At 37.7% G+C, this 16765-nt stretch overlaps 5 protein-coding genes across 6 annotated transcripts; 3 read left to right on the forward strand and 2 right to left on the reverse strand.

Moving 5' to 3' along the window:
* Window positions 1–22: 22 nt before the first annotated feature.
* LOC104762584 (dicarboxylate transporter 2.1, chloroplastic) lies at window positions 23–2631 on the reverse strand. Its single transcript, XM_010485902.3, has 4 exons — window positions 1531–2631; window positions 970–1283; window positions 429–877; window positions 23–342 (listed from the first exon to the last, which is right to left on the reverse strand). The coding sequence occupies exons 1-4, from the start codon at window positions 2341–2343 to the stop codon at window positions 227–229; spliced, it is 1692 nt and encodes a 563-aa protein (XP_010484204.1). The 5' UTR covers window positions 2344–2631; the 3' UTR covers window positions 23–226.
* A 610-nt stretch (window positions 2632–3241) lies between these two features.
* On the forward strand, window positions 3242–6574 carry LOC104762586 (bifunctional riboflavin biosynthesis protein RIBA 1, chloroplastic). Its single transcript, XM_010485903.3, has 7 exons — window positions 3242–4024; window positions 4249–4609; window positions 4722–4943; window positions 5023–5345; window positions 5443–5572; window positions 5653–5949; window positions 6034–6574. Exons 1-7 carry the CDS (start codon window positions 3966–3968, stop codon window positions 6265–6267), a joined length of 1626 nt encoding a protein of 541 aa, XP_010484205.2. The 5' UTR covers window positions 3242–3965; the 3' UTR covers window positions 6268–6574.
* A 242-nt stretch (window positions 6575–6816) lies between these two features.
* On the forward strand, window positions 6817–8645 carry LOC147923137 (uncharacterized). Its single transcript, XM_087497672.1, has 2 exons — window positions 6817–6995; window positions 7120–8645. The coding sequence occupies exon 2, from the start codon at window positions 7206–7208 to the stop codon at window positions 8196–8198; it is 993 nt and encodes a 330-aa protein (XP_087353798.1). The 5' UTR covers window positions 6817–6995; window positions 7120–7205; the 3' UTR covers window positions 8199–8645.
* Window positions 8646–11243: 2598 nt separating this feature from the next.
* Window positions 11244–12072, forward strand: LOC104762587 (classical arabinogalactan protein 1). Its single transcript, XM_010485904.3, has one exon. It carries the CDS (start codon window positions 11487–11489, stop codon window positions 11889–11891), a length of 405 nt encoding a protein of 134 aa, XP_010484206.1. The 5' UTR covers window positions 11244–11486; the 3' UTR covers window positions 11892–12072.
* Window positions 12073–13370: 1298 nt separating this feature from the next.
* On the reverse strand, window positions 13371–16141 carry LOC104762589 (pentatricopeptide repeat-containing protein At5g64320, mitochondrial). 2 transcript variants are annotated; one of them, XM_087499951.1, is made up of 2 exons: window positions 14456–16141; window positions 13371–14300 (listed from the first exon to the last, which is right to left on the reverse strand). In XM_087499951.1, coding segments are annotated over exons 1-2 (1254 nt in total). In that variant the 5' UTR covers window positions 15708–16141; the 3' UTR covers window positions 13371–14298. The 2 variants fall into 2 exon arrangements, with proteins under 2 accessions (XP_087356077.1, XP_087356075.1); XM_087499949.1 differs by having other exon boundaries at window positions 13371–15775.
* Between the last annotated feature and the right edge of the window lie 624 nt (window positions 16142–16765).

Genomic DNA, 16765 nt, shown 5'->3' on the forward strand with positions numbered 1-16765 from the left:
TCAAGAATTTTGCTCTGAAAAGAAGAAGAAATACGATATTTCCATAAGAGAAAGAATTCGAGATTAGAGATCTGTGTATATCTATGTGGCAAAGAATTGTTTGGGTTCTCTAATTGCAAGTAGAAAAAACAAATGAAGCCTTCAAACTGAATGAGGACAACAAAGAATTGTATCCGTCTTTGCAAAAGCTTCAAGAAACAACTTCTTCTTGGGGGGGGGGGGCTCCTTAGTAGAGACCCAAAAATTTCCACCAGAAAGTTCCAACTACTCCCCAGATTATCGCATTGATCGTCGCCATCACGAATCCAATCTTGAATACATCAGGCAGATCAACATAACCCGCTGCAAGAAGATAAAAAAATGACGCAAAAGTTAAGAGATTATTAGAGCTCTGCTATGTTCTTGGATGATGATATTTAGATACCTACCTCCATAGTAGACAGCGGCTTGACCGCTACTGTAATGAGTCAAAGCACCAAAAAGATTGGTGTTGTAAGCTAAAGCAAGTGCAGCTACAATCCCCGGAACACCTGCTGCTATATTCATAGCAAGGAAAGCTGAGAAGAGCGCTCCGACATGACCCGTTTGGCTTGCAAAAAGGTAGTGAATGAAGAAGTAAGCCGCTTGGAGAAGTCCAAACGCAGCAGGCCAGCTCAATGAGAGAGATTGGAGAGCTTTGGCTACACAATCAGACATCCATGTTACAACACCGAGGTTTGTGAGCTGTCCTGCCATTCCCACCAAGACAGCAAACCAAGCTAATGTGTCCCACGCTGATTTTTCGCTTAGGCAATCGTCCCAATTGAGGACACCAAGCAGAAGAAGTATGGAGAGACCGATCATAGCAGCTACAACACTTGGTATTCCGAGGGTCTCCCTGAATATGATAATTAACCCATGTATATGCTCAGATTTTTTTTAACCAACGTTACTGATACAAATTAACATGAGAGTTATCTACGACTTTACCCGCAGATCCAAAGAGTGACAGCAAGAAGCATTGTACCGACCATGATCCATTCATTTTTAGTGACAGGGCCCATTTGCTTGAGCTTTAATGCAGCAATACCTGGAGCATCCGGTGTGTCCTTGGTTTCGGGAGGATAAAGCTTGTAGAGAATATATGGAGTACAAAGAAGTGATATGATAGCGGGTAAACTAGCGGCCTTAAACCAAGAAACCCACGGGTTTGAGATCACTACTCCAAGCTCCTCAGCTAACTTGAGACACAGCAAATTCTGAGCTGCAGCAGTCAAGAAAAGAGCACTAGAGTTCCCGGCGCACTGTCAAATATCAAAACAGAATTAGAGGAAAATTAAAAGGTTCGGTATTGATGGTAGACACTGCAGGAGACATGGCTGGAGTAAAACACATAACATCAAAGCAGCCCTCAGATTGAGACGCAAATTGGACCCCAAAAAAAATGCAAACTTTGTATCTCAACTAATCACATCACACGCAGCGAATCAAATTTCGAAATTTCGAGACAAGAAATGTGATAAGTCAACTAATGATTCAAAGCGGACTAACCTGGAACTGAGATTGAATCAGGTAAGACCCTAGTTTCCTGGAAGAAGGATCTCCCGGTTTACTTCCAGCAGAGAGCGAGAGAGACTTGATGATAGGCAAGAAAATGCCACCAGCTCTAGCGGTAGTACTAGGCATTGCAGGAGCAATCAAAGCTTCACTAAGCGTGAGACCATAAGACAAACCTAGAGTACTCTTACCAAGCCATTTGACAAAGTAAGTAGCGATCCTATCGCCGAGACCAGTTTTAACGAATCCACGAGCGAAGAAGAAAGAGATAACGATCAACCAGATGACCTCGCTTGTGAAAGCCGAGAAAGCGGCTGAGAAAGTGAGAGTCTTGGTGACGATTGAAGCGGTGAGGCCGATGAAAGCCCAAGCTCCGACTGGGAGAGGACTAAGGACGAGACCTGCGATTGTTGAGAGGAAGATCGAGAGTAGTTGCCAGCCTTGTGGTGTGACTCCTTCCGGTACAGAGACAGCGAATCGGAGGATGAGACCGACGGAGACGGAGAGAATCAGAGGGACGAGTTTTGCTCCTTGTGGCAATTGAAGAGACGGAGTTGATGGAGGAGGAGGAGGAGGAGTAGGGGGAGCGTTGTCTTGTGGTGCGGCGGCGATTCGTGTGGAGAATCTGGGAATTGGTTTGAGGAGAGGGAAGGAGAGAGGTTGAACGGAGTGAGATCGGAGGGAGATCGTTGAAGGCGGAGATCTCGAGGAGGTACGGCGGAGAAGAGAGAGACGCGAGGGATGGTGATGAGAGAGTAAAGTGGAAGTGGCGGTGGTGGAGAGAGAGTGAAGAGCGAAACTCTCCATCGCCGGCGATTAGAAAGAGAGAGACTGACGTCGAAGTGTGTGTTTCTCGCCGGTGAGTAACAACTACAGACGATGATGAGTGGATGTGATGAAAGTGAAATTAAAACTGAAATCTAAAAAAAAATAGTCTTCGGTTCTTCAATTTTAACCGGACTATTCGAACCGGAACCATATTCTATTGAACCGAATCAGTTTTTTTTTTTCTTTTTTCTTTTTCTTTTTTAAGTGCAATTACAAACTGATATCAATAAATTGGATGGATGGAACATGAAACATGACACATGAGTTAGATGGGCTTGTCTATTCCATATCAACAAATTCAATTTTTTTTTTTTTTTTTAAGTGCAATTACAAACTGATATCAATAAATTGGATGGATGGAACATGAAATATGAGTTAGATAGGCTTGTCTATTCCATATCAACAAATTCAATTATTTTTATCTTCTCTGATCCTTCTCAGTTATGACTTATGAGTTTTCTTGTTTTGTTTTTCTAGGTACTAAAAGCAACTAGTTTGGCTTTTCTTTAATTGTTGGTTAAATATAAAATGCACCTCCCGTCATCAGATTTCACCATCGTTTTCGATTCGTGTTATGACCTGTGAATACTAACAACGCATGGACAGAGTCACCGAATCCACATTTGTTAGACTATACTACTATTACATGATTAAACCGTTAAACAAATTAAAACTTATACTACTAGACTACATATACATATTTTTTTCCCCCTTGAATCACGGATACATAATGATGGATGGGGCATTCTGACCAAGAAGCGAGGATTGGAAACACATAAACAATGTGCGGTTGGTATCTCATGGGAATGGACTGCCACTCATATAATTATATTATACTTTTTTCTTATATATATTATAGTTATCACTTGTATACTATAAAATTATTGGGAGATTTGATTTGATTTGGAAATCTTGGAAGGTCCAAGCCCTTTAATTTTTTTTTTTTTTTGACATTTTCTTCATACCATAACCATACTAGCATAATAGAAGAACATGATGGGAATCCGATTCCGAGTTGTAAAGGGGAAACATGTACATATGTTTATCGAGTTATTATCATTAGCATGATCGTTAGCTAGATCACATTAGTGTAAAAACAATATAGAATGTAATATTTATGAATCAAAAGTACTGACTTAGATGAAAACGTAAATTAGTTTTCCTTTTTGTTAATCTTTACATAATATACACAACACGCACGGTAGTTACAGTAACTTATGTGTAACAAGAAAAAAAAAAAAAAAACGAAGATGAAAAAGAAAAGTCTAAAAAAGTCAGCTGCTATGAGAGATGATGGTTGGAGAAGACAAGAGAGCCAACCAAGCAACTGGGTCTTATCTCCTCCTTGCACTATATATAAAATCAAAATCCTTCCTTCTCTTCTTCATTGCACCAATTTGCGCCGCCATTTAAAAAAAGAAAAGAGCTTAGCAAATCGCTATCGTCTTATACCCATCTTCTCACATCCCCCTGCGCATCTTCCTTCACAAAAGCCTCCGATCTATCTTAATCGAAGAACTTAAGTGGGAGAGATCTTGGACTAGAAGAAATCTACCCAAAGTTTTGGATTTTTCGGTAAGGGTTTCTCTTGATAGAAAACAATGTCTTCGATCAATCTCTCTTCATCGTCTCCTTCCACCATGTCTCTTTCCCGCTCAAGGTAAGTTTTTTTCTTTCTTCAATCTTCATTGGTTAATTGATTTTTGTAAGGGGGGATATGATTAACATATTCAATTCGAATCTGCAGTTTAGATCTTAGAATTTGTAATTGCGTTTCGTTGACCTTAGAATTTGTGATTATAATTGATCGTGATTGTTTTCACAGAACGAATTGTTTGCTTCTTCACTCGTTTTGCCTTATTGATTTGTATGATTCTGGTGCAGATTGAGCCAAAGCTCTACCACATTGCTCCATGGACTACACCGTGTTAGTTTACCATCTAAAAACTTATCATCAGTTTCTATTAAAAACACTGGAAAAGTTAAAGCTGCAGTGATCTCTAGAGAAGATGATCTGCTCTCATTCACCAACGGGAACGCTCCTCTTTCAAATGAATCTCTCATTGATGATCGGACCGAAGAAGAAGAAGAGGCAAATCCTGTTTCACTTGGAACACTTGCTGCAGATTCAGCTCCTGCACCAGCCAATGGTTTTGTTGCTGAAGATGATGACTTTGAGTTGGATTTACCTACTCCAGGTTTCTCTTCTATCCCTGAGGCCATTGAAGATATACGCCAAGGAAAGGTTCGTTTTTCATTTTGCTTTGTCAAGAAGATCAGAATTTTCAATTTTTTTCTAGTTTTGTTTGGTTTTTACGCTATTGATTGATTGATTGGTTTTGGCGGTAATGTTGCAGTTTGTGGTGGTTGTGGATGATGAAGATAGAGAAAACGAAGGGGATTTGGTAATGGCTGCTCAATTAGCAACACCTGAAGCTATGGCTTTTATTGTGAAACATGGAACTGGGATAGTTTGTGTGAGCATGAAAGACGATGATCTTGAGAGATTGCACCTTCCTCTAATGGTTAATCAGAAGGAGAACGAAGAAAAGCTCTCTACTGCATTCACAGTGACTGTGGTAGGTGTTACTCTCTCTCAAAAAAGCTCCGATCTTGGTCCTTCGGGTAATTATCTAATTTCCTTGCTCGTCTTCATAGGATGCCAAACATGGTACAACAACTGGAGTATCAGCTCGTGATCGGGCCACAACGATATTGTCTCTTGCATCAAGAGACTCTAAGCCCGAGGATTTCAACCGTCCAGGTCATATTTTTCCGCTGAAGTATCGTGAAGGCGGGGTTCTGAAAAGGGCTGGACACACTGAAGCATCTGTTGATCTTACTGTTTTAGCTGGACTGGATCCTGTTGGAGTGCTTTGTGAAATTGTTGATGATGATGGTTCCATGGCCAGATTACCAAAGCTCCGTGAATTTGCAGCTGAGAATAACCTAAAAATTGTATCCATCGCAGATTTGATCAGGTAAAGGACTGTGAATTTCAAGGCTTTGTGTCTGTTATCATCTCTCTGTTTCTCTTGAAGCTAAAGATCTAAACTTTGTGTTTCTAAATAAGAACAGATATAGAAGGAAGAGCGACAAACTTGTAGAGCGTTCTTCTGCTGCTCGGATCCCGACAATGTGGGGACCTTTCACAGCTTACTGCTATAAGTCCATATTAGACGGAATAGAGCACATTGCAATGGTTAAGGTTAGAACAATGTTTAGGAACGTCCCTCGTTGTCCTATGAGATTTTTAGCTAATATCCCATTTGTCTGAAATTGCGGCAGGGTGAGATTAGTGACGGTCAAGAGATTCTCGTGAGGGTTCATTCCGAATGTCTCACAGGAGACATATTTGGGTCTGCAAGGTGCGATTGCGGGAACCAGCTAGCTCTTGCGATGCAGCAGATCGAGTCTAATGGTCGCGGTGTGTTGGTTTACCTTCGCGGACATGAAGGAAGAGGGATTGGTTTAGGACACAAGCTTCGAGCTTACAATCTGCAAGATGCTGGTCGAGACACGGTTGAAGCTAATGAGGAATTAGGACTTCCTGTTGATTCTAGAGAGTATGGGATTGGTGCACAGGTATTAACCAAGCTCGCATTACTATCCAAGAAAGAATACATGTATGTTGGGGTATTTCACTAATTCTTCTCCTTGAATATGCAGATACTGAGGGATTTAGGCGTGAGGACAATGAAGCTGATGACGAATAATCCAGCTAAATACGTTGGCCTGAAGGGATATGGATTGGCCATTGTTGGGAGAGTCCCTCTCTTAAGTCTCATCACAAAGGAGAATAAGCGATACTTGGAGACAAAGCGGACCAAGATGGGTCACATGTATGGCTTGAAGTTCAAAGGCGATGTTGTGGAGAAGATTGAGTCTGAAACTGAGTCCTAAGCTTGAAAACGAGGACGTACCGAAACGAATTAAGAAACATAGAGATATGATACTTCAAAAACGAGGAAAGAAATTGACACAGAAGACCAAGACAAAGACGTTTGATCTGTCTGAGAAACTTGATTAGATTGGCATTTGTTCTAATCTAATATTATCTGATTATTACTTTTTTCATACAATTCTTGTGAAGAAAGAGACCAGCTTTGGAGAGTGTCTGTCATCCTTTGGTTGATTACTTGTAAAAGTTTGTTTCTAACATTTAAACCGTAATAAAAATTGTGGGAGGTGTTTTAAGCCTTTTAAATTACATTCTTAATCTCAACATCACATGATCCGATTCACTCAACCGAATTTCAGGTGCAGAAGCTTGACATGATCTTGCTGCTTTGTATCCGACGATGGAGAAGCTTGAGACTTGATCCTCTGATTTACATGTTACAGACATACATCTGGAGCCGAGATGTTATGATTAGTGAAGTAAACTGCAATTAAAGGTGTAATGATTAAGAAAATAAGTTACTTAAATTTTCAGTCATATTGACGACTCTTAACAAGAAACTCCATAAAAGTCACCGCTTCCAATTCGGAAATTTCAATTCAAAGTCTTTCCAGGGTTAACATCACAAGTTACTGTTTGCCCTAAAAAGCTCCCAGGCACGGGACTCGAGACTCTCTTATGAACCATGCCTTCCGGCGCCGGTGAGACCTCTGATCGTCGGCGTCAGGGGGTGACAATCCTTCTTAACCTCTCTCGAATCTACATAAGCTTATTCCTGGTCTTTTGTTCTAACTCGAAGTCCTTTTCCCCTCAAAATCCAATTACAATTTTCCAATAAACTTTCTTCTCAAAAGGTTACTTTACCGACGGAAGAGCACATCTCTGCTCTACAAGCTCCGATCTGAATCAGATCTCGGATGCGGTCCCGCTCGTGAACCCGATGACAGAAGCCTCCCAACAGTCCAGCTGCTACTCATCTCTTATATCCGAGCAAGACTTCATCGCTAAACCGTTTGTCTCTAGATCTGGACTAGCACCGGTACCACCATTGTTTCCTTCCCACTGGTTTTCGTTGATGGCAGGAGCTTCTCTTAGACCATCAGGTGTGCCTTTTCCAGTGGGAACGCCGACGGCACACGACGAGTTCAAAAGCTGGCGGATGGTTCCCTTAGATGCTTTACCGTCGCATGTCCCTCCATTCTTGCAAAACGGCGGCGACATTTCCTCCCATCACCCACCACCAGCAACTTTATGGTTTGTTAGGATAGACCTCGCTTATCATTGTTGCCCATTAATGCCACTGTGGCCCATATCCAGGTCTGATTTCTTCATTGCTCTGCTTAGCCTTACTCAGAATCGTGTTTGCTGGATAATGGTGAGATTGGTCTCCCATTTGGTCATAGGAACACTATCCTTAGATAAGACTAGCTTATTCCTTTCTCGAAACCATATGGATAATGCACTTTACTTGTCATTGGATGCAAACCTATTGTTGAATCTATGTGGAGCTTTACCTTTCTCGAACATTATGTACTTTATTGCTTTCCAAGCCACTATTCTACTCCCTGACATTGAACCGAGTTTGAACCCTCCCAGATCCGTTATTGATAAGTCTATATCAAGCTCAACCTCTTTAGCACCCATTACCTCTGCTTGGTCAAGTCGAGTAACCCTCGGTAGCAGAACATTGGTGGCTTTAGTTTGGCTTCTTAGATATGTGTATCGAGGCCAGGAATTTAACGTTGGTCGGATGTTTGTAATGCTTAACTATAAGTATGATCCTGCCCTGACCTCGGAGTTGAAACCGTTGCTTATGCCCATTGCTCCCATTCCCCACCTATCGCCACTAGACTATAAGCTTGGTTCTGTTGATAAATCTCAAAGCCAAACCGACTACAAGCTTGGTGTGGATTTGGCTTTGAGATTCATGTGAGGGAGGACCCACCTGTTTTGTTACGGTTTGATGCCCATTCTCTGCGAACCCCGATTGTAGCTTCAGCTAGATTCATGAGGTCTGTTTCTAGAAGATTAGAAGACTTTGCTCTTATATTTTTTATCCCTCCCCTGTTGGCGAGAAGCCCTCCACCTGTTCCCTTCGTGGAACACTCTTTTACAAGCTCGACTGCGTTATCTGCTAGAGCTGTTCATGATCACCTGTTGGTCAAAGATCTCGTGAAGCTTGGCTTCAAAGACGAATCCGCATTGATTCCAGTACACTTCTCAAATATTTTAAAACTTGTTCAAGTTGAAAATCCCTTTGTTAAGCCCATAAAGCTCTTATCCTTTTGTTGCTTTGTTTGTATTATCTCTTATTGTAAGAACTCACCTCTTTTTGAGGTTTCAGCTTAAATGAAAGTTTTGGTTTGACAAAAAAAAAAAAGTCTTTCCAGGGTTATACTAAAGTTATACTAATCAGATCAAATAAAACTATAAAAGCATTCTTGTGTTAAGTAACGGAAATTTTATGTAGTCGACGATATCAAAATCAAAAATCATGTATAAAGTTTCAGTTTCTCCTTGTTTGTTTGGTCCACTTGATAATGACTTTAACAAACAAAATATTTATATTAAACAACAAATTAAAAAATACTCTCTCCATTTAATAATATAGGATGCTTTAGAGATATCTTTTCTTTCATAATATAGGATGTTTTCATGTTTCTATACAACTTTTTGATTAAGTTAATATTATTTATTATGCAGTATTGTTTCTGATTGGTTGAACTTTTAAAAAGTAAACACTTCTTAATCTGCGTGATTTTGTTAAAACATAATATATTTTGAAACGGAGGGAGTATTTAATTTTGACATTTAACTCAAACTTTAATATAAAATTGAAATAGTATAAATTATGCATTAACTTTATTTCTCCACTCAATTATATTAAAATAAATAATAAATTAGAATTGTAACTCTCATTTTTCTAAATGTAAATTTCTTTCGTTCTCTCATCCTCTTTCACTATATCTCAAATTTTTTTGTTATTGTTGTCGTATGGGTCTAAAAAGTTAATTTAAATATCATTGTAAAAACTTAATTCTAAATTTTAATTTTAGAGTTTGTATGATGTGTATATCTTACATTGTTTTTTATTTTCTGTTTTAAAATATTTATCTTCATTATCTATTTTAGATTAGCATTTTATAAATCATTATTTTTCATACTCTTCTACAATATTCACCACACAATAAGGTCATGAAGTTGAAAAGATTCATCTCTAATTCTCTATTATGTACTATAATTATCTCACATATTCATGCATAATTTTTAATAATTTATAATTATCCATTTATGAAGTCTATTTTGTTTTGTAAAATCTATAAACTCTATTCATAAAGTCTAGTTTGTTTTGTGATCCAGTAGATAAATATGTAAAGATCAACATAGTATTTATATTATTTAAGATTTGAGGTTTTTGTAAACAAAAAGAACTTAGTTAAAAAATATTGATCTTTTGATTTAAGCAAAATGAAGAAATGATTCCAAAAAGAAATCATGTTTAAGTGGAACTGAAATATAGAAAATAATATAATTTTAAAAATACCATTTGACTAAATCCTCTAAAGATAAAACCATTAGTATGAAATCTAGCATCATAAATTAAATTGATAAGTGAAAAACCAAAAGTATAGTTATTCTTGGGGTTTTAAAAAATATTTAGATTGAAGTTCATATAATTTTATAAGAAAACTAATTTAGTTTGTCACTTCATAAGTTATATTATCAATTTGAATATTATGTGTGAGTGTTGAGTTTATATCAACAAAACAATCAAATCATGTGTAAGTTTAAATTTTGATTGAGCCATTTGGTATTCCTTTCTTTTAAGTCAAAAATAGATTAAATTATTTATATATAATTAACTCACTTTTAAAGACATGTAACTACATTTGACTCAAATGTAACTCCTATCCAATAATCTTATATTCATTCCTCCAACTAATCTATTTAGCTTTGAAGAAAAAATGTTTTTTTTTTGTTGTTAAATTTTAATATTTTTTAATTATTTTGGTTAGCTAAACTCATAGATATATATATATATATATATATTGCTTTAAACTTTGAAATGAGGAATATTTTTTACATAATAATTTTATACGTAGTTACTAAATTTTTTGATAATTTTATTTGATTCAATTTTACTATACTACAATCTTATATTTACAATGTCAGTAAAAAAAACTCTTTAAATCAATGTTTAACCTCTATAAAACATGATAAACATAGATTCTCTCATATTAGGAAAATGTTTAAATTTCTATATTATTATTTATATTAATATAGCTTATCAATTTGTAATAATTTTTTGTAATATTTGTTAATTTTTTGTTATATAGGAAAACTTATATATTTTAAATTTTGTATAATAAATAACATACCAAAAAAAATGCTGATAGGAGTGTTATTTTAAGAAATTGCTATAAGAAATTTGAGATTCATATTTTAGTAGAAAAAATATATTTCTTCGATTATGTTATTGTTAATAAAAAATAATATTTTAATTTAAGAAAATTTTTTGAAATAATAATAAAAACTATTATGCATTTAACCACATATTATATGGACTAATTACTTAATTAATATAAATCTAAAATTATCTAGATGAGTAGAAATGTAAAATCATTAAATTTATAACATATTAAAAAAAAAAAAAAAAAGGAAAAGTATAAAAAGAAAAGAAGAAAGACAGAGTGGACCATGTGTCCGCGTGGAACCAAAGCTTCCAAATAACTCGACCGTTTCAGAAGATAATAAAAATGAATAATTTTATCGTCAGGACACAACACAACGCAACACAACGGTCATGTTACACAATCACGCGTCAATAAGACCGAACACGTGTACGCTTGTGATTGAGTAACAAACAGCTGTCAGAGAGCCGTTAGCGCCGTAGTCAAGGGAGAAGGTTTGAGCCAACCGCGTTCTCTTTTTTCCTTCTGATTAGTCTTTTGTCCCCACCACCCTTTATGGGCTTTTTTTTTTTTTTAATTCTGTAGCATATAATATCTCATCCGTTCGATTTTAAGTCGGTCCTCGTTTTATCATATCAACGGTCAAGATTACATCATACACCTTAAAACAGTGCACCCTAATTCTTCTTTCTCTATATAAACAACCCTCCTCGTCTCCGAGTTTCGTACAAACTACAAAGCAAAGGCAAAAACCAAAACCCAGCTTAAACTCGAATCTCTCTCTCTCTCTCTCTCTCTTTTTATAAACAATGGCTTTCTCTAAATCTCTAGGGTTTGTTATCCTCGCCGCTCTTTTGATCTCTTTCACGGTTGCTCAATCTCCTACTCCAGCTCCAGCTCCATCTCACGGCAGAGGAAGACGGATCTCTTCGCCAGCTCCTTCTCCTAAGAAGGCCACTACTCCTTCCCCTAAGGTTTCGCCTACTCCTTCTCCAACGCCTTCCGCATTGACTCCAGATTCATCCGCTTCGCCTCCATCTCCTCCTTCGGCTGATTCTCCTATCTCTGAGTCGCCGGAGGCTTTATCTCCCTCTGCGATCCCCGATTCTCCCACTGAAGCTCCTGGTCCTTCTCAGGGCGCCGCCGTTTCCAACACTTACGGTGTCTTCGGATCTGTGGCCGTTATGTTAACCGCTGCCGTTTTGGTTATCTAGAAGCTTCTTTTCTTATTTTATTATTTATTTTATTTATTCTAAGATATATATTACCTTCTTATTTTGAGTTTTTGCTTAGAGATGATTCCTTTTTTTTTATATTTAGAATATTTTCTTTGTTTCCTATGAGCGTTGTATCTATCTACATCCAATATTTATTTTATCTATGATTATTTTATCAGATTTTCTTATAGAAATGTAATATTTTATTCAGCTACAAATAGAATTCTGAATAATGAATTCTAAAATATTTTATGAATATGAAGAAAAAATACGGTAAACGAAATCATAATCATGAATAAAATGTTAAAAGGAAAGCAAGGCAACATGCCTAAATCATGCCACCCTCGGAGGTCGAGCGAAGAGAGTCTCTCATTAGAGAGCCGTCTCCATCGCCGATTATAGTGGACTTCAAGAAAGACGATGTTGAGGACTTTCTCGACGATGTCGAGAGAGACGCAATGGAATGGAAGAAAAACAATGAGGATCTAGCAAAGGTGGATCTAGATTGGACAGAGGAAGAGGCGGTGGCGTCGGGCTGGGATCCATCCGCTTTATATATGGAGGAAGATGATTTGCTGGGCATTCCGATGTTGAAATTTACGATGTGTGGTTACATGTGGAAACTAAGGACGCTAGTAAAGCGAATTTCAGCCATTTCTCATTGTTTATCTACTGGGTCATTGGCGTTTGCTCTCCACTCAGAAAAATCAATATTGGAAGTACGTCGAAACCTTTTTCAAGTGTTTTCTCAGGTTCATAAAGAGTTGGGCAATACAATACCCTCCCTAAGTGTCCTTTCAGGTTCTTATCCTTCAAGACTCTCGTCTTGTCCAACGTGTTACCACCCTTTTCAGGGACCTTTGGTGTACGTACGGAATCCAAATACCGAGTTCGTTCTTTTGCAACGTCAACGGGTATCAAAATGGCTGACTATGTGGCAGTGGTCGGTCATCCTTCACTACGAGCGGCCTCCCTCTGTGGGGCAACTCTTTATCTTCAGGACTTGTTGTCCCCTTCTTTTATCTTCTCAATGTTATGGTTTCAAGCCAAGCCTTAGAGCTTGTTTGTTGTATGGTTTAAGATTATTGATTGTAGTTTATTTTATCCTTATGTGTAAGTTTATTGGTGTGTAAGTTTATTGGTGTATTTGGCTCCTTTTCAAAGGAAGCTTGTAAACCTTTAATATAATATAATGGAGTCCTTCAGGAAAAAAAAAAAAATGCCTAAATCAATTGTCAGAATATTTATGTATATATGTGTTTTACTAGTCAACCTGGCTAAGCCCAACTAGTAACTAAAGTAAAGCAATCTACAAGACTACAACTACATAGATACAAGTTGCAATATTTACAAGAAAAGTGTAACCTTACTTGACAAATACTTATATGGTAACATGCCTAAATTGATTGTCCAAATATTTTTGTATACATAATACTGTTCAGCCTAGCCTTCTAAAAGAAAATAGCCCAACGACCATATAAATAGGGCCTTGACAGACCTTGATTGACATTTTAATTGAATAATTTGTAATTGAGGTCCGTATAACACACTATGACAAAGACAGAGTAATACACATTCCACAGTTGTACATTCTAACCAAACAGACTACTTCTCTTTTTAGTTTCAGAAAACTGCATTATAAAACCTTCGTCTATCCAATGTTTCTTGTGGGATAATAAGACTCCGTAACAAAATTGACCAGGTTCTATCATTTGGAACAAAACCATCTTCTATACCTTCATCCAGAAGCAAGGAAGCATCATAAACAAAACCTCCTTTGCACAACCAACTCATCAAGGTGTTGTACGTCACCGTATCAGGCGTTATTCCTTCAGCCTGAAGCTTCTTAAACATTGCCACACCATCTTCGATCCTACCTGCCCTACACAGACCGTTTATCAGACTGTTATACGTCACAATGTCTGGTGTCGATCCTCTCAGAACCATCTCTTTCTGAAATTCAACCGCTTCTTCTACCATCCCGCTTCTGCAGATCCCGTTTATTAGTATGTTGCAGGAGATGCTGCTCGGTACTAGCCCATCACTTAACATCTTTTCAAACAAGCTTCTCGCTTTATCCACCTCCCCGGCCCTGCACAGCCCTTTTATCAGACTATTGTAGGTGATCTCATCAAGTGGGGATCCTTGGAAAACCATCTCGTTGACAAGTTTACGAGCTTCTTTGATTTCGCCTCTTCTGAGAAACGCGTTGATCAGCGTGTTGTAAGTAACAGTGTTGGCAACAACACCTTCAGATATCATGTCTCTATGTAACCATAAGGCATGCTCTATTTCATCGACCTCACAGAGTCCAGATATCAGCGAGTTAAATGTATACACATCGGGTTTACAGCCTTTTCTTGGCATCTCTCTGAATATCTCTATGGCCTCGGTCATTCGACGTTCCTTGCAGAAAGCAGATATCAAACAGTTATAACCAACAGTGTTGAGTTTCAGTCCATCGGCAGACATGTCATTCATAACATTGTAGGCTTCATCTATCTTTCCTAACTTACAGAAACCATCAACTAAAATTGTATAAGAGTAGACGTTAGGCTTACATCCTTTATTCCTCATATCGCGAAGAACTTCCAGAGCTACACCCACAAGACCCCTCTTCCAATATCCATGGATCAGTGAGTTAAACGTGCAGACATCAGGAACGATACCATAAGACGTTACCATATCTGAGAAAATACCTTTAGCATCATCAAGTCTTCCGTGAGTCACAAACCCGTGAATAAGAGTGTTGAAGATCAGAACATTTGGCTTGGGGACTCTGAAAAAAAGATCCTTTGCAGCATCAACACGACCAATCTTACAAAGTCCATTCATCAAATAACCGTAAGTTATATCATCAGGAGCAAACCCTCTGATCAGCATCCGGTTCACCATTTTAGCAGCTTCGTTAATCCGATCAAACTTACAAAGACCAAGGATAACATCATTAAACGTCTCAGCATCAGGGTTACAACCCATCAGAAACATCTCCTCAAGAAGCTGAAGCGATTCGTTCACTCTATTACACTTTGATAACGAATGTATAAGAGTCTGATAAATCACAGAGTTTGGGACACAGCCATGCTTCGTCATGTCCCTAAGCAGAGACAGAGCAGAATCAACCTCATTAACAGCACACAAAGCTTTCATCACAACACCAAATGTGAAAAGCGTTGGAGGGATTTTTCGGCTAAGCATATCGTAGAACACATTAGCTGCAACTTTATGACAATGACCAGCAACCAAAATCTCCAAGACAACATTGTAAGATTTAAAAGTGGGTTCACAGGAATACACATTCCTCATCTCCAGCATCAGTCTCGTGGTTTGTCCAGGGAACCCAGCTTTTTCGTAATCTCTCATAATCGAAATGAAAAGAGATTCTCTAAAAACGATTCCTTCATCTTTCATCTGCATCAACAACCTATCAATCGTCTTAAACTCACCGTTCGCACCGAGCTTACCTATAAGAACTTGGTACACATCGAAGGAGTGACGATAACCCTTTTGAGAACCGCTCCACGAGAACAACTCCATTGATGTAGAAACGTCGAGAGGTAACTCAAGTAGCTTACAGAGCTGAAAAGGAGTGATCTTGTGGATTGAATTCCTGAGAGATTCGAGATCGAATGGTTTAAGAAGCTTCTCCCATTCGTTGGGTGAATCGGAACCACCGTTCCCCGATGAACCGCCGCCATCGTCAGCGCCGCCGCAGAATGTAGATGAGAGAACCGTGTAATAGGAGATTCTCAGAAAAGACTGTGATCTTCTGCTCGCATTTAGAGCAAGCTTTGATCTTGTTAGCATAACCATAAACGCCACATTAATCTCTCTGAGAGACTCTCTCAGGTTCCGTTCCGATGAGAGATGAGAAGAAACTTCAGAACACTTGTTATGACCAATGTACCCTTATAGACTCTGAAACCTTCTAACTGAGTTGGAGGGTTCGACTATTTTTCTTAAAATCCTGACCGTTAGATTTTATCAGAAACCGTTTCTATCAGCCGTCGGATGAGTAGAGCCGGTCCGATTGGAACCGACAATTTTACTTGTAACTACATATGAAGGCGATGTGGCACCTTTTTTTTTTCATCACCACTACTACCATCATCAATCATGCATTTTTTTTGTTTATGTAATGCCAATAAATGTGTGGGTATACAATATAGTAAGTAGGATCACATTATTACTTTGTGTATTAAAAGAAAAAAGAAAACATATTGAGCTTATATGTTTTAACCCTTCGTAACAACAATCCAATCAATATGTGGCCATTTTATAATTATGGCCATGGGTTATATGTGGAGGTAAGAGTTATAACGTGGTGATTGGATTGATTCTTGAATATGATATTCAATCATATGATCATATGGCAATGTTTCTTGATAGTACTATCATACTATGTGATTGAAAACACTTTAAAACAAAAATATAGTAATAACTAAAGATAATTAGTGTTATATTAAAAAAACGTGCTTCAATCATTCTAATCTAACTACTCGGAAAAACAATGAATCGAAACTGACTAATTTGATAGTATTTGTACCAAATGAATTACAATTATATATTTTATATTGATCACACTAATAATATCTAACACATCAACAACTTCCCATTCAAAAAATGCTAAGTTAATTTGATGAAAATCATGGCTCTATCTACATATAGTCGCAGTGAGAAGGATTGCTACTAAATTTACATAGCTGACATTCTTATGGACCACTTCTTCTATCTCTATCTCCCCATTTATGTATGTATGAACAACCTTTGTTTTTAATGCTCTCTTTTAATTTTCCTCTAACTTTTCCTTCCATTTATTTTTTATCATCAACCAACAACCATTGTAAATTATTGTGAATACAACTTGTATG

The sequence above is a fragment of the Camelina sativa genome, chromosome 18, assembly GCF_030686135.1.
Source record: "Camelina sativa cultivar CO46 ecotype springtype chromosome 18, ASM3068613v1".
Lineage (NCBI taxonomy): Eukaryota > Viridiplantae > Streptophyta > Magnoliopsida > Brassicales > Brassicaceae > Camelina > Camelina sativa.

Coding starts and splice junctions, on each gene's coding strand:
- LOC104762584 (XM_010485902.3), bottom strand. CDS start 2,343: ATGGAGAGTTTCGCTCTTCACTCTCTCTCCACCACCGCCACTTCCACT. Junction 1,284..1,530: donor TGATTCAATCTCAGTTCCAG/GTTAGTCCGCTT, acceptor GATATTTGACAG/TGCGCCGGGAACTCTAGTGC. Junction 878..969: donor GTCACTCTTTGGATCTGCGG/GTAAAGTCGTAG, acceptor TATCATATTCAG/GGAGACCCTCGGAATACCAA.
- LOC104762586 (XM_010485903.3), top strand. CDS start 3,966: ATGTCTTCGATCAATCTCTCTTCATCGTCTCCTTCCACCATGTCTCTT. Junction 4,025..4,248: donor ATGTCTCTTTCCCGCTCAAG/GTAAGTTTTTTT, acceptor ATTCTGGTGCAG/ATTGAGCCAAAGCTCTACCA. Junction 5,346..5,442: donor TCCATCGCAGATTTGATCAG/GTAAAGGACTGT, acceptor AAATAAGAACAG/ATATAGAAGGAAGAGCGACA.
- LOC147923137 (XM_087497672.1), top strand. CDS start 7,206: ATGACAGAAGCCTCCCAACAGTCCAGCTGCTACTCATCTCTTATATCC.
- LOC104762587 (XM_010485904.3), top strand. CDS start 11,487: ATGGCTTTCTCTAAATCTCTAGGGTTTGTTATCCTCGCCGCTCTTTTG.
- LOC104762589 (XM_087499949.1), bottom strand. CDS start 15,707: ATGGTTATGCTAACAAGATCAAAGCTTGCTCTAAATGCGAGCAGAAGA.